Raw genomic sequence first — 14,512 nt, forward strand, 5'->3', positions numbered from 1 at the left:
AGTTATTCAGCTGTAAATGGAATTACTAAAGATTCAATGGAGTAACATATATGTAGTTCTTGGAACACGTAGCTTCTTTTAAGTTATCTGAAAATTTCCGTAAGACAAATTGACAATTCATGATTTTATTTATTTTTACATACTAGCTTAAGAAATCCATCTCGTTTAGCTTAGAGATTGAGAAATAAGTTGTTTTCATAAACTTGGAGACTCTGGAAAATTTAAAAAAAAACAAAAAACTAGCTGTTACTTTTCTTCCCTCCCCTAAACTATTTTATGTATACAATTGGAGTTTCTGATTTTTAGCTGTTGCTACTGCCATAATGAAAAATAAAGGGCAAAATTCAATTTAAACAGTCAGCCACTCTGTTTTACCACAGTTTTATTTCTCAATGATATACAACTTATCGGATCAGCTCTGTAATATTTCACTGCACACTTTAAGTCAGTATTTCTTATTCTGTAAAAACACACCCTGTGCTCTGTATAGCCAAATAAACACTTGCAATGGCAGGGCAGGCTTTTACTGCTTTTGAGAAAAGATGACAGTGAGCTATCGTGTGAGGGTCTGTTAGGGAGTCTACAGCGGAGAAGCTTCAAAAAGGGCAAAGCAGTTAATGTTTCTCTTTTCAACATGTGAACACATACTTTAAAGGGAGCCTAGGTTAGGGGTGTCTCCTCACTCTGTATGACATGCTGTTGCAGATTTGCTGGTGCTGGTTATCAGAAGTGACCTACATCTTTTTTTTTTTTTTTTTGCGGTACGCGGGCCTCTCACTGTTGTGGCCTCTCCCATTGCGGAGCACAGGCTCCAGACGCTCAGGCTCAGCAGCCATGGCTCATGGACCCAGCCGCTCTGTGGCATGTGGGATCTTCCGGGACTGGGGCACGAACCTGTGTCCCCTGCATTGGCAGGCAGACTCTCAACCACTGCGCCACCAGGGAAGCCCATGACCTACATCTTTTAGGCTCTCTCCCAAATGGCTCTTATGATCACTCTTACAGTAGATGAGAGGCACGCATGACAAATATTTATAAGTAAGATGGCTGTTTAAGTTTGTCAATAGCCATGTAAAATAATCACTGAAATATATATTAAAACATGGAAGTTTTCAATTTTACCAATTCCATTTAAGAGTGTTGAATTAAAGGGCCAACTGAACCTAAAGACGAAGAAAAGACTACACAGATCCTAAATTCTATAGAATAAAACCAAGGAATTCATCTTCAAGATTAAAAAAAGTAGGATTGACTAAGCTGAATTTAAATATGTTTTCTTCTCTTAAAGTTATCATGACTTCTAACATGGGTGAGAGTAACAGCAATTGTAGACGCAACTATATTTAAATTACGAAAAAACGTTCAATTGTTAGCTCAAAAGTATAGTGTTAACGTTCTCGCATGCCTGTGTGAGTTTTATATTCCTTTATAAAGCATAATGAAAGCTCATGAATTCAACCGCAAAACCTTTCTTTTGTCCTTGTAAGCAAAAGGAAGATACGATAAGTTTCATGAACCCCAAAATTAACTGGCATTATTAATGAAGTGTAGATGCTAATTCATATAAAGTTTTGACTGCACCCCAAACAGGTGCTAGTCCAAACAGTAAGATCTAAATAGTCAGTGGTATATGATGTTCAATATTTCAGTTTTAAAATTTCAACCTATAAATCAATTTAAAAATACTGTGGTTTTATATTGACAGAATTATTGCTTTTTGGCTTGACCCATAGCAATACACAATGTGTAGGAAAACACTGAAGGAATCCATCGTAAATCTTAGCATTGTTCATCCTTTAGCTCAATTTTCAGCCAAAAATAGTTCAAGTCATATGTACCTTAAGTGTAATAATTTAAAGGAGTATAAATCTGAAAATCTACAAAGTTTCGTTACCTCTTAATGGCATACTGGCTTTGATGGCATAAATAACAACTTCTATTCATTATAATTTACACATGTAGCAATAAAAAGTTTTAAAGCACGAATCAGTTCTAGTCTCACTAGAAGGTCCAAGAAGCTAGAAAGGCACAGTAGGGCAGAAAGAGTGTTGGGGGAAATTACAGTTCGGTGGGGCGTCTCTGAGGCTGTCCTCTTAGCTTTCCCCAGTGTAAATGGGCAACAGCCAAAACGCTCTCCTCCCCCGTGGTCAAGGAATGTCTGTTCTGTAGGTTCCATTATCCATCTGCAATGATTGGGATCTGGCAGTACTGTAATATCTCTCAGGAACCATTATTTGCTATTTAACATCAGGTTAAACATTTGTTATTTAACCATTATTTAACATTAGGATGCATACAGACCACCCGGCTATTCTTACTTCCCCTAACTAAATCCACTCTCCCCAAGGGTGAAGGAAAATAGAGGCAAATCACAGATATTCATAATATACAAGTCTTCACTGAAGAGAGCATTTGCATGTATAAAGTCTTTAGAATAGATTAATTGTATCATACAGATATCACTGGAGTTCTAGAAAAAAATGATAACATGTGCCTCTAGGTTTATAAAATTCAGGCTTTAAAGAAAATGGTATGAGTTAACTGATACTTCTCGCTTCTGTGTTTGAAGAGACTAATATTTTGTTGTCAGCACAATGTTAAACGTTTTGGATGTATTTCAAAGTCTCTTTTACTGTGAATAGACTGGAAGCCATTTTGATACAGGATATTTAGTCTATATTATAAACCTCTAAATGGATGACCACAAAAGGCCTCGTTCCCATGAATATAAGAATATCTTTGCTTGATGATGCATGCAGTGGAGCAATATTATGTTTATTAACTCTTAATTATTAAGCTATTCATGTTACGCAAACGCAGTTCCCATTTAAAATTCATGTTGAAGTAAAAAGTGAATAATCATCAATGTGTAAAGTATATTTCTTACCGATAGAGTGATTTTTTTTCCCTTTACTATCAGCACTTAAACTGACCACATTTAATTCACTAAAACTTCTCTTAATGGATGTTTATAAGCTCAAAATGTTTTCAGTACACTTAACATATCTGGGGGGGAGTGTAATAAATGGCCCATGTAAATAACAACACACACAGAAGTTTACCCCACTCACCTGTCTGTTACGTTCATCCATAATCCTCGTAATCTGAATCTTTTTTCTCCCCATAGTCCCCGTTTTTCTTCTCTCTCTCGTCCCTGAAATTATGTATTTTTTCCTTCCTTTTCTTTCTCTTTCCTGTTTCCTCCAAACAAATCTCCTTCTTCAGCACTTGCACTGCTCAGTTCCCAAATTCCTGCATTCGTTCCTGCTGAACAAAAAAATAAAAATTAAGCACCACTTTAATATTCTAATTTTCTAAAAATAAAACTCTATGGAACTAATCAAATTAAATGAATGAAAATAAGCATCTGTTAAAAGTACATGGTATATCACATGTAGGAGCATATCAAGTAGGAATGGTTTGTTCTTATGATTAAAATAATCTTGTAAGTAATTTAACAAGTCATTTAAATGATGAAAACTATGCTTTAAAGCCCAACACTTGAAATGTATCTTTTGCAGAGTTTCTTACTATTTTTTTAATGAAACTAGGTGACTATTTTCACCCTTCTGTTATGAAAAATTACCTAAATCAGAGAGTTAATGAACCTTTATGTACCTGTGTATGCTAAGTAGGGCAGCTAATTCATTTCTGAAGGGAAAACAATCTCGTGTTTTGACAGCAGAGGTGATAACGTCCCTCGTTATGCAAATAGGATGGACTATTATGAAAGTGCTATTTGATATATGTAAATGTCAACGAATTTAAATCTAAATCCTTTAATCTTATTTTTAAAAAGTCACTGCTATGAGAACGCTGTAAAAATAATGTGGGATATTTAATCTTACATAACAAGCAGCTATCAGCACTGAAATCTTTTCCTTTTGAAAGCCCTTAAGCTATATCTTGAATACAAGAGTCAAAAAAGATAATCATTCATAGAAAAGAAAGAAATGGTATGAAAATTAGAGTATTATTCCATTTATGACTATATTTCTTATAAGCCATCAGTTCCTTAAATTTAAATATTTTAAAAAGACACATCGTATCTCTTTGGGGAGCAAGATATAAAATTATAGAAGCTTGCCATATACTGGATATCTTTAGGCCATGAATTAAAATGAAAGAAGTGATCATCAACAATGTAAGATAAACCCAGAGAATCCAGTGTATTAAAAGTATGTATCTTTCTTTGTTTTAAATTATATCTGAAAATATTTGAATGAAAGTGAATTGCTGTGAAATGTGGAAGTTAACAAAAAGGCATTCCACAGTGGCTTCTTCATTTGCAAGCAATAGCTTCAATTATTCTATCCTTATGTCAAAGAATGCAACTACTTCACACATTGCTCAGAATTTCCCTGTTTACTTTAGTTGGTGTCTGACAACCGACCTGATAAATTCCCACGTGTATTATGTAATACTAAGCCATTGTCCTGGCTATTTAATAGATTATTTGGCTCCAATTCAAAGTTATTGGAACAGGAATTGGAACTGTTACACATTTGGTCTGATCACATCGGCTGTCTTTTGATTTCTTTAATTTAATTTCTAAATTCTTTATCACCTTGAGTAAATTTTTTAAATTTAAGTTTTCTGTGATTATCTAATTGCAGAAGCTATTATGATATAATTAGTTCTGGTGGATTAAGTGCTGCTTAAATACTAAGACCATCCATTCTCTTTTGCCCAGTGCCTTCTATTAAACTGTAGCTCACTTCTGCCTCTGAGAATATATGTATGTTGAGTAGTATCACGACCACACAGTGCTCATCAAAACTATTACTCCAGCGGCAATTTTAAATGTTGGAAGTAGTTCAGAGTTTTAGAGTTATATAAATAACACACATTTGACAAATAGGAAAAAATTAGCTGTAAGATATATTTAAAAAAGTCACATTAAAATATGAAAAATCCACAAAGCACAACTGCATATTCACTGTTGTCAAACACGGTACATCTACCTATTTTTAGTGACGGTCTTAAATATCACTCAACTGGACAACTTTCCAGTGTTTCCTATAGTCTTACCTTAGAAGCAAGCAGCAAGATAGAATGGTATTTCCCATGCATGTGCAAGAACCCAAAGAGACAAACAGGCTTCCTCGATCACAGAAAAGCCAACCCATGAATCCACAGCAAATGCATATGGGACAATTTCCTTTCTTTCATTGAGCTGAGGCCGCGGCACTATCGGCTTACAGGACTATGCCTGCCTAAGCGCTTACTCACTTTAAGGTGGAAGGTCAGGGTGAACAGATTAGAGTGTGGAAGAGGCGGGGAAGAAGAAAACTTCTGCGGATCCTGATTTCAAAATACAAATAACCAAACGAGTAGAGAAACATCCCTGGAGAAAAGTCTCCTTGGAAAGACAGAGTTCTTGATGAATCAAACTTAGAAGAGTTCCTCCATCTCACCACCCCATATTTCACAACTTTGAAATGAGGGACGCGTCTTAAAAAGAGCAGAGCAAGGATTTTCTTTTTTAATTCTTAAAACATTACGGGAAGTATTTTGCCAGAAAGAAGTGATACGTGTCAATATGTATATATATAAAATAATCGATTAAAGATGACATTTTGAAATATGCAAGGTAATGTAGAGAGATGTAAGTTTAAATTTCAATAAAATTAAAACATTTTCTTATTTCCCATAAAAATGAATATTTCTTGAAGTGTGCTGCCTTTTGAACATTTCTGAAATGCAAAATTTGATATGATTAAGTACATATGCAGAGTAAGATATGGTGAGGATGAGACTGTTTGCATGAAGTAAAATGTGCCTTGGAACATTCTGCTTAGAACATTAGATTATGGGTCACCAGGTTTCAAGGCTGTCAGTAAAAATTCAGTTAGGAAGGTCAACAACAGCTCAGTAGCTGTTTTCTTAGCATAACTATTTTTCTAACCTGATTTTTATGCAAAAATTATATTGTAAGGTTGGTTTCAAGTGTTAATTTGTAGGAGGCCTAGAGAGGCTGAAAAGAGATTATATAACTTCAGTAATCTGAAAAATTGTTTTGTATGTATATGAAGAAAAGAATATAATAGCTAAACTGCACATAGTAGAATTTGAGTTACCCTGAGAACTTTCATTTATGTACAATCAACCATAAGCTTAAAATAATTCCAGCAGCCTTACCACTACTTCTTTCCACATGAAAGAATTATTCTTGGAAAATGACAGAGTTACAGAGAAACAATCAGTAATTAAAAAAAAAAAGAAAAGAAAAACAAATACTCTACCATAGTTACACTCTATAGACCTACAGTCTTCTGCGTTTTTTCTTTTTGCCAACCTAAAAAGAAGAAAAATAAAATCATGCTGCTTACTAAAAAGGGGAACTTCATTATGGGACGCTTCTGTTCACTTTGAGTTTGGCATAAGCAGACAGATGAAGGCAAAGTGGTTTGAGACCCAAGGAGAGAAGAATTTCTTGTGGACAGACGCTAAAGATCCTTCTCCCACCCTGGCTCTCTCATTTACAAACAAGTTCCCTGAGTGACACACACCTCCCTCCCTTCCCCCTCTCCTCCCCTCACTCCCTCCCTCCCACAAATCCCTCCCAGTAACACAGAAGAATCTTGACAGAATGGCAGGAAACACGCACAGACTGGTCAGGGAAGGATATGATGTCAGCAACCACGAACAATAAAAGGTGTAAAGGTGCTTCCTTCCCTAAACTGTTCCAGAAGTGTAAAATGGGAACCAAAACTCTTCACTTCCTTCTCTGAGCAGAACTGTCTGAGTGTGCTGGGCTGCTCACCCCACACAGAGAGGCCTTTGAGAGGTTCAGATAAGGGACAAGGAGAAAAATCCAGACACGGGGACAACATTTCTAACTCCTATTTTTAAAACACCTGAGAAAAAAATCCATTTCAACTCTAGGTTAGTATTTTATATGACTGCTTTAAGAAATAAAAATAAGAAAACAAACAAGTTCATTTTGGTGAAGTAGGAGATACACTGCAATTACCATTTACCATACCTCACCCAAATCATCTGACACAGCTAATGCAGCCATATAATCTTAATTTACTCCCTCGAGGCAAATGAAGAATTCTATACAGCAAAGAGCCAGATGGATACTTTGGTTTTTGGTAAAAAACAGAATCATGAAAACTGTTAAGAAAAATCAATGTTTGTTGGGAAAATACATGGATTACTTCTCTGCCCCAATAATTAAAAAAAAAAAAAGATATACTGGGTGGTGGTGAGGCAGGGGGGCAAGAGATTCCTATGTTATTGAAGCTTTCAGAGTTCTTAAAAAAATTCAGACTAAGAACCAAAGTAACTAACATAAACTTTCAGTATACAGTGAAACTATTTATTTTAGTCTCATCACTATTAGTTTCTTTCTAACATGGAAATGGCAGTCTACCATAAGATTTCTGTAGGAAGAAAACCACATATCAAGTGAATCTGAGTCATCTTCAGATTTCAATCATCTTCCCACAACACTTTGATTTAGAAATTAAACATAACCTTCAGTTTTGTGTTTTGATCTTAGAGTGAGGCTGCCATGCCACACTGAAAGATGTGGGAAGAAATTAATTCTCTGCTGCTAAACTTATCTGTGCAAAGCATGTATTTTGCTACAATAAGCACCGTGCAGTCACTTAAATAAAAACAGCCTATGAATAATGACAAAACATTAAAATATGTGATGTCAGTTTGCAATAAAGAATTCTGGTTTTCTTTTACTCATATTAGCAAATAACTTTTTCACTGACTCACATTTTCACTACCACTAGCATCTTCATAAAATGTTTTGTAAAAACTCCAAGCTGAAAAGCAAGCATGCTATATCACACAAGAAATTATACGGCTAAATAAATACAAGCTGTATACTTAGCAAGGGACAAAAATGATCATAAGCCCAGTTGCTGCAAGCCTGGTATTACTAATTCAAACAATTAAATGATTCATTATTAGTTTAAGTGGAAAACTTTGCTCATTATGGTGCATCTAGATACATTTAACTTTCTACTTTATGATATGTTTGAAAGACACATGAGGCATGTAATTATATTTTGGTTAAAAGGAACAAGTAGATCTCTTAATTTTTTTCTCTTAAGAAGTATTCTGAACTTCAAAAGATATAATAATTATTAATCTTACTGTTATTCAACTATGTGATGTCTTATGAGTTAGGGAATATTTCTTTGGTCCTGAAAGTCACTTCACTTCTCTCTAAGCTTACCATGTATTATATAGAATGTTATACTACCCTAGCTATGAATGCAAGGTGAATTTGTCCTAGAGACACATAGCTAAGACATCCTCTTAAGGGTAATAAAATTACCCATTCTTCCCCACTGGATTTCATTATCATGAATATAAACAGAGTTATTTTCTCAATTTATTCCAAGTTAATATGATGAATTTTTTTTTTTTTTTTTTTTGCGGTACGCGGGCCTCTCACTGTTGTGGCCTCTCCCGTCGCGGAGCACAGGCTCAGCGGCCATGGCTCATGGGCCCAGCCGCTCCGTGGCATGTGGGATCCTCCCGGACCGGGGCACGAACCCGCGTCCACTGCATCGGCAGGCAGACCCCCAACACTGCGCCACCAGGGAAGCCCAGTACGATGAATTTTGAGTCATCTTCAGAACAGTAACATAATGTCAACTGTCTTTCAGTTCCCCACACCTGCCAGGCTCCTTCCTGCCACAGCGCACATGCAATTCCTGCGGCCTGGAGCGCTCCTCCTTCCCCTCTGTGCCTCCTTAACCTCTTCCCTTCCTTTCTGTCTCAGCACATTTCATCTCTCCAGGAAGCACTTCGCGCTCTCCTGATCACATCAAATTCCCCTATAAGGACTCATAGCACCATGTCCTCCTTTGTAGCACTTGTCACAACTGAAATTGCCTGTCTGCCATCTTCCTCAACATCTGTGGGCCAAGTCTGTTTTATCTGACTTTTGCGTTTTCAGTTTCTACCCTAGTGCCAGGCATATAGTAGGAGTTAATAACTATGAGTTGATTAATGAATTAATTCATTAAGATTTTTCTCTCTCAGGTGAATATTTTCTTCAGTCACTATTTTTAATGACTATTAAGAACATTTTCATTTATACAGAAGCAGACTGATAACCTCACTTAATCTTTCATTATATTTATATGGCATCTCATATATGGAATAAGAATAATTTATACTGAGAAGTGGAAGTTGAATGGATTTTGGAGTCAGAAAAGCTCAGGGTATGAACTCTAACTTGGTACTAAGAAGCTGAGTGACTAAAGACTAATGACTTAATCACTTGGAACCACTCTTCCCTTGCCTTACAAAAAGTTGGGAATGTACTTCTTCATCTGCAGGATGGTTGTAATCATTAAATGTGGTACTATAGGTGAAGACTAGGTACATAGTAGGACTGGGAACATGGCTTACTACTTGCAAGATTGCTTCAGTTTTGAGGCATAAACTGAAAGTCATACACAATAAGGTTATCAAGTGAACCATAGTCTTTACATATACCACGAAGACCTTACTTTGCAGAGATGATGATGGGCAACTTCTAAAGGTAATACCTCATTTATCCATTAACAATAATCATTATATGAAGAGAAACTTACAGTGTTATAAAAGTTAAGAAGTTCCTCATAAGTATCAGTCATGGAAGAGCTTCAGGCTGCAAAAGTAGAAATAACTAGGGAAATACATCAATTTTCCCAATGACCAGGGCTGCTGAAAACTCTACATTAATGTTTCTAGTCCTACTTTAATATCTTTCCCCAAGGACAAAAGGAGATGAAATGTATGTCAGAAATATAATAAGGCTAAAAAGGAACTCGTTTTGAAAACCCCTGCAATTAATTTAATAAGTGGGCCTAACCTGCCATTATCACTGATATAAATCATTTTATTTACACAATTCTAGAATTTAGGAGACACTTACCTTTAAACAACTGTATTGCATTATAAACAATTTAATAAACACAAGGGAAGCACAGCTTCCCAGTCATTATCACCCGTGGTATATTTTGCCTTGGACATTTTTTTCACACTGGAGCTTAAACGGCATTCTCCAACCCCCACGCTAAAATAAACTCCAAACAGTCTAAATATGTCAAAAGCCTTGTGCTATCCAACCACACCACAGTTTTTAGTCTTTCTACATCATATTGAGTAATTAAGTCAGGGTTCTAGCAAGTCTTTGTTTTCCTAATTTTTCACCATGTTTTCTTCCAAAGGCCACTTCGTGATGTGGCAGGGCTCACCACAAGGTAAATCCGCAGTGTCCTCATCACAAAGCAAGAGCTACTAAGCATCACAGAGTGTGTTCTGTTCCCCAGCTGTAACTTTTCCAAAAGCAAATGCAGCTGGATTTTTTTGTTGCTGTTATTGAACAAAGCAAGTTAAGCACTACACAACACCAATATCAGTGAAACAAAACTGTCCGCCTTCAACGCAAGCTAGGCTTGAAATGGGAGATGTTGCTATTATAAATTTTCATCTTGGGCTTCCCTGGTGGCGCAGTGGTTGAGAGTCCGCCTGCCGATGCAGGGGACACGGATTCGTGCCCCGGTCCGGGAAGATCCCACGTGCCGCGGAGCGGCTGGGCCCGTGAGCCATGGCCGCTGAGCCTGAGTGTCCGGAGCCTGTGCTCCGCAGCGGGAGAGGCCACAACGGTGAAAGGCCCGCGTACCACAAAAAAATAATAAAAAAAATTTTCATCTTATGGCAAAAATCTGAATTCCCAGGCATCTAATGGTCCTGTCAGAAAAATCTTACATTCATTATTTTCTTAATCTTTAATATATCATACTTCATTATTAAAATGTAAATATTCTACACATTTTTTCCTCAAAAGCCTGAGTGTATGAGACACAGTCTTCAGCCTTACTAATACATTTGTGTGTCTGTATGTGTTTGTACAGAGGTAATATTTTCCTATAAAACTGCAGAAAATGGAAAACACATATTTTAGTCTTTCATAATATGTGGGTAAAACGAGTACATAATATGTGGGTAAAACTGAGTAGTCCTGAGTATTATCACTAGTAAATAATCACAGTATTATTAGGATTGTGATATGAATGGTTAAAAGGACATTCTAAGTAAAAAAATAATACTCTGTATTCAAACATTACATTAATGATTGAAAATTATGTCCTTGAAAATAATTTGCCTCTGTTGTTATTTACCTTACCAATTTATGTAACATTTAAGGATGACCTTGAAATGAGAAGAAATACTATTGTCCTCCTGCCAATGTTTTTGTTCTACATTAAGAAGAATATGCTTGATAAATCATCTATTTACATTCGCTGAATGTCATTTACTTTTGTCTCTAAACTTTAGAAATTTAAAACGTTTATATAAAAACCTTCTATGATAATTTATATAATAGTCAAAATGCCAGTCATACCTCGAATCGAAAAAAAGATATTTGATATTACTATTATATGTGGCTCAACATGGAACCCCCGTGATTCATCAATTTTTCGATTTCTCTTCATCTCCTTTACAGCATCCTAATCAACCTAATTAAGGCTTTGTTCATCTGAAACCTCTGATGACAATTTGTTTAACTCTATCCCACTGTGGTCTTCTTATAAGGAGAATTACATCTGATCTTCTGACAGCAATCATTAAATGATCCCAACTGGCCCCAATTAAGCCACATGGCTCACGGCTTCCATGTAGTCAAGTGCCAAGTTCTCTGTTTCATTTACACATCATTCTTGGTTTATTTTCTTAAAGCCAATTAAGTATATGTGTCTTATCAAGTGGAACTAAATTTCCTTGTGTCCACTAGCTCAAGACAGGGCACCGCCTGACTCCACAGTCACACTGAAGATCATGCAGGACCCCTGACGCCTTTCTCCCTAGCAGTAGTGGTATTAATGAAAAAAAAAAAAAAACTTTACTTACTCAGGATGAAATTCATGCACATGTACCTCCTCAAAACAATACACATGTTTAAACAGTTCTGGCTAACATAAATCAATAACAACTTTTCATTTGGCTTACTTACAAGGATCTTTTAATAGAGTAGTACCTGCATTTAGTTGAGTTTAATATTCCTTCTTTTTTGAACATTTGAAATGATCTCTTTAAGACCCTCTAAAACAGCAGTACCAAAGTAAGACTTCTGAAGTTAACCTTTCTTACCCTTAATTTCTGCTCTAATTTTTTCACGTATACTCAATTGTAAGTTCTATAATGATGTTCCCAGGCCTTCCTATGTGCGCAGGTAGCCTCAGGATTTAGAGCTCATTGATTGTGTGCTACTCCAGGGAAATGGCTGATTAAAAACAGCCTCTTGAGGAGTAGCTCCTATTCACATCTGGCTCATCTTATTCTAAACTCTTAATACCTGTATGGAAATATGACCCCTAGCTTTGGCTTTGGAGAACCTCAGCTCACAGATCCTTTACCTTAGGTGGCAAGGCAGAAACACAGTGAAATTAATCTCAATATGACTGGTGTTTGAAACAGTTTCTGAAGACCTTAATCACTGCCCTGACTACTTTCCTGTGAATATAAACAAATGCACTGTATTTTTATACCTAGTCTAACAATAGCTATCACTGACCGTCTGCTAGTGTCTGATGCAGGCTATCTGTCACAGTTCTCAGAGTAGAAGAATTAGAACACATCTGTTCATCCTAATCATACATTAAAAACGGACACTGGGACAGATGACCGGATGGATGTTATGCATCTTATAGGACATTAACCTTGATGGAACATGTAATTCCTTTTATCATTTGACCAACAGATGGAACTACAAAGAAAAAAGAAAATACAATGGAATCTTTGGCATACTGATGTTTGGCAACACCTGGAAAAAAAGAGTATGTGCATTTTCTTTATGATAGCTAAATACATACTTGATCAGCTCTCAATAAATAACTGTTCTTTTCCTCATGCAAAGAGGAAAATTCAAAATATTTATTACAAAATGCTGATGATTTAGAAAACACCAACCCCACAAATGACTGACTTTGCTACAAAATGTCTAACAAATGTATTAAAATTTTAGTAAAGCACAACAGACGCTCGGGTATTGTATTATGAAATATTTCTCACTGTATTATAGTAATCTCCAATAAGATTTGATGTTAATTTTAGAGCATGCTTCTGCTAAAAAGGGCAAACCCTGCAACAGATTTAGTACAAAGAAGCTGAAAATATCCCGTGGAAAAAAAAAATCTGTAGCGAAATCAGCCAGCCCAAATCCTGCCATTACTCAGCACTGCAGTGACGTGCGGATGTTTGTAGTGGTTTGAGGAGCCAGCAGGGGTGGAAACTCTATGTACTCGACTCCAACATGATTGCAATTGAACCTCATCAAAGTAAGAGCTCATAATTTGTCACAGAAAACAGCCAATTAACATATGTTAGAAAAAGGCTTCATAAAGATAATATATGATTAAAGACCCAGTGCAGCTGTTGAAAATCAAAACTATGCATTTAAAAAAGAAATCTCAGCCTGAGCTTCCGTATGGTTAAACTGATAATGGCTACTATGATTTTTTTTTTTTTTCGTAAGTAGAAAAATATAATTACAGTGCTTCTCATAAGTTTGGGGTTATGGCGAAAGGGAGAACTGGGTACTGTGGCACTATTTACTATGCCTTACTTACTTCTATAAATAGTTGAAACCCTTGCCAAAACTCTGTAGTTACTTTGTTATAGTGCTATTTTAAAACACAGACCTTCATTGTGAGCTAAATGGCCTTCAGGATGCACTTTGTAGTTGGAGCATTCCTCTCAAAACTATATCCTCCCTTTATCTGTGTAAAACTCCAGGACAAGAGGACTCTACATGACTGCCCCTCTGACTGTAAAACACGCTAGGGCTGTGTAACGCATGGCTTGAATACATCAGAACTTTTGTCAGGGGTGGTGGTCAGGAATGGTGACGGTTAAATGTCAGAAATGTGATTAAGGTGCCTGTACGCAGTGCAGATCCTCTAACAAGACACAAGGCAGTCTATCTGCCCCAGCTTTGGAGCAGATGAACTATATGTAGGCATATGTATTTGGTGTAGTCTCATTATAGATGTTAAATTAAACTCTAGCTTGGACCACGTGGGCAATCAAATCCTGGCCAAGTTGATGTCATCAGAGGCCAAGAGCCAAAATCATGATGTTTAATATTACAGATATCAATGAAAAAGTCTGATCAACAGTCACAGAGACATAAACGCATCAAGCACGATTAAGAGGTGCCAGAGACACCACTGTGAACCAAACAGAGGTCCTGGTTATCATGAACCCGAGGCTTTAAAGGGAGAATGAAGCAATAAACAAGAGAATACAATGATTTTAGAGAGAAAACTGCTACGGAGAAAATACCACAGCAGAACAGGCTAGGTAGGGGTGAATGAACAGGAAAAGGCTGACTGAGGTGAATAACGCTGTCAGGGAAGGGTTATTTGAAAAGATGACATCTGAGGAGAGATGTAAACCATGGATGGAGCAAGGCTGCATTTGGAGGGTGAACACTCCAGCACTCCACCTGTCGCTGGTGGTATAAATTTGGCCAATTCATAGTTTC

General features: G+C 36.6%; 1 protein-coding gene across 8 annotated transcripts in view; it reads right to left on the reverse strand.

Annotated features, from left to right (window-relative positions):
* MEF2C (myocyte enhancer factor 2C) overlaps positions 1-14,512 on the reverse strand; it is a 148,577-nt gene that overhangs the window by 91,716 nt on the left and 42,349 nt on the right. For 4 of the 8 annotated variants that reach the window (XM_022593126.3, XM_030759678.2, XM_022593120.2 and 1 more), the window contains exon 2: positions 3,072-3,267. In XM_022593126.3, the coding sequence (XP_022448834.1) occupies positions 3,072-3,125 (54 nt within the window). In that variant the 5' untranslated portion in view covers positions 3,126-3,267. Of the gene's footprint in view, positions 1-3,071; positions 3,268-5,031; positions 5,527-14,512 lie in introns of those variants that run through there. The other 4 variants (XM_030759672.2, XM_089909106.1, XM_089909109.1 and 1 more) reach the window with 3 other exon arrangements.

Source organism: Delphinapterus leucas, chromosome 3, assembly GCF_059928025.1.
Source record: "Delphinapterus leucas isolate spDelLeu-1000000601 "Yukka" chromosome 3, BTC_Dleu_Yukka2, whole genome shotgun sequence".
NCBI classification, from domain to species: Eukaryota; Metazoa; Chordata; class Mammalia; order Artiodactyla; family Monodontidae; genus Delphinapterus; species Delphinapterus leucas.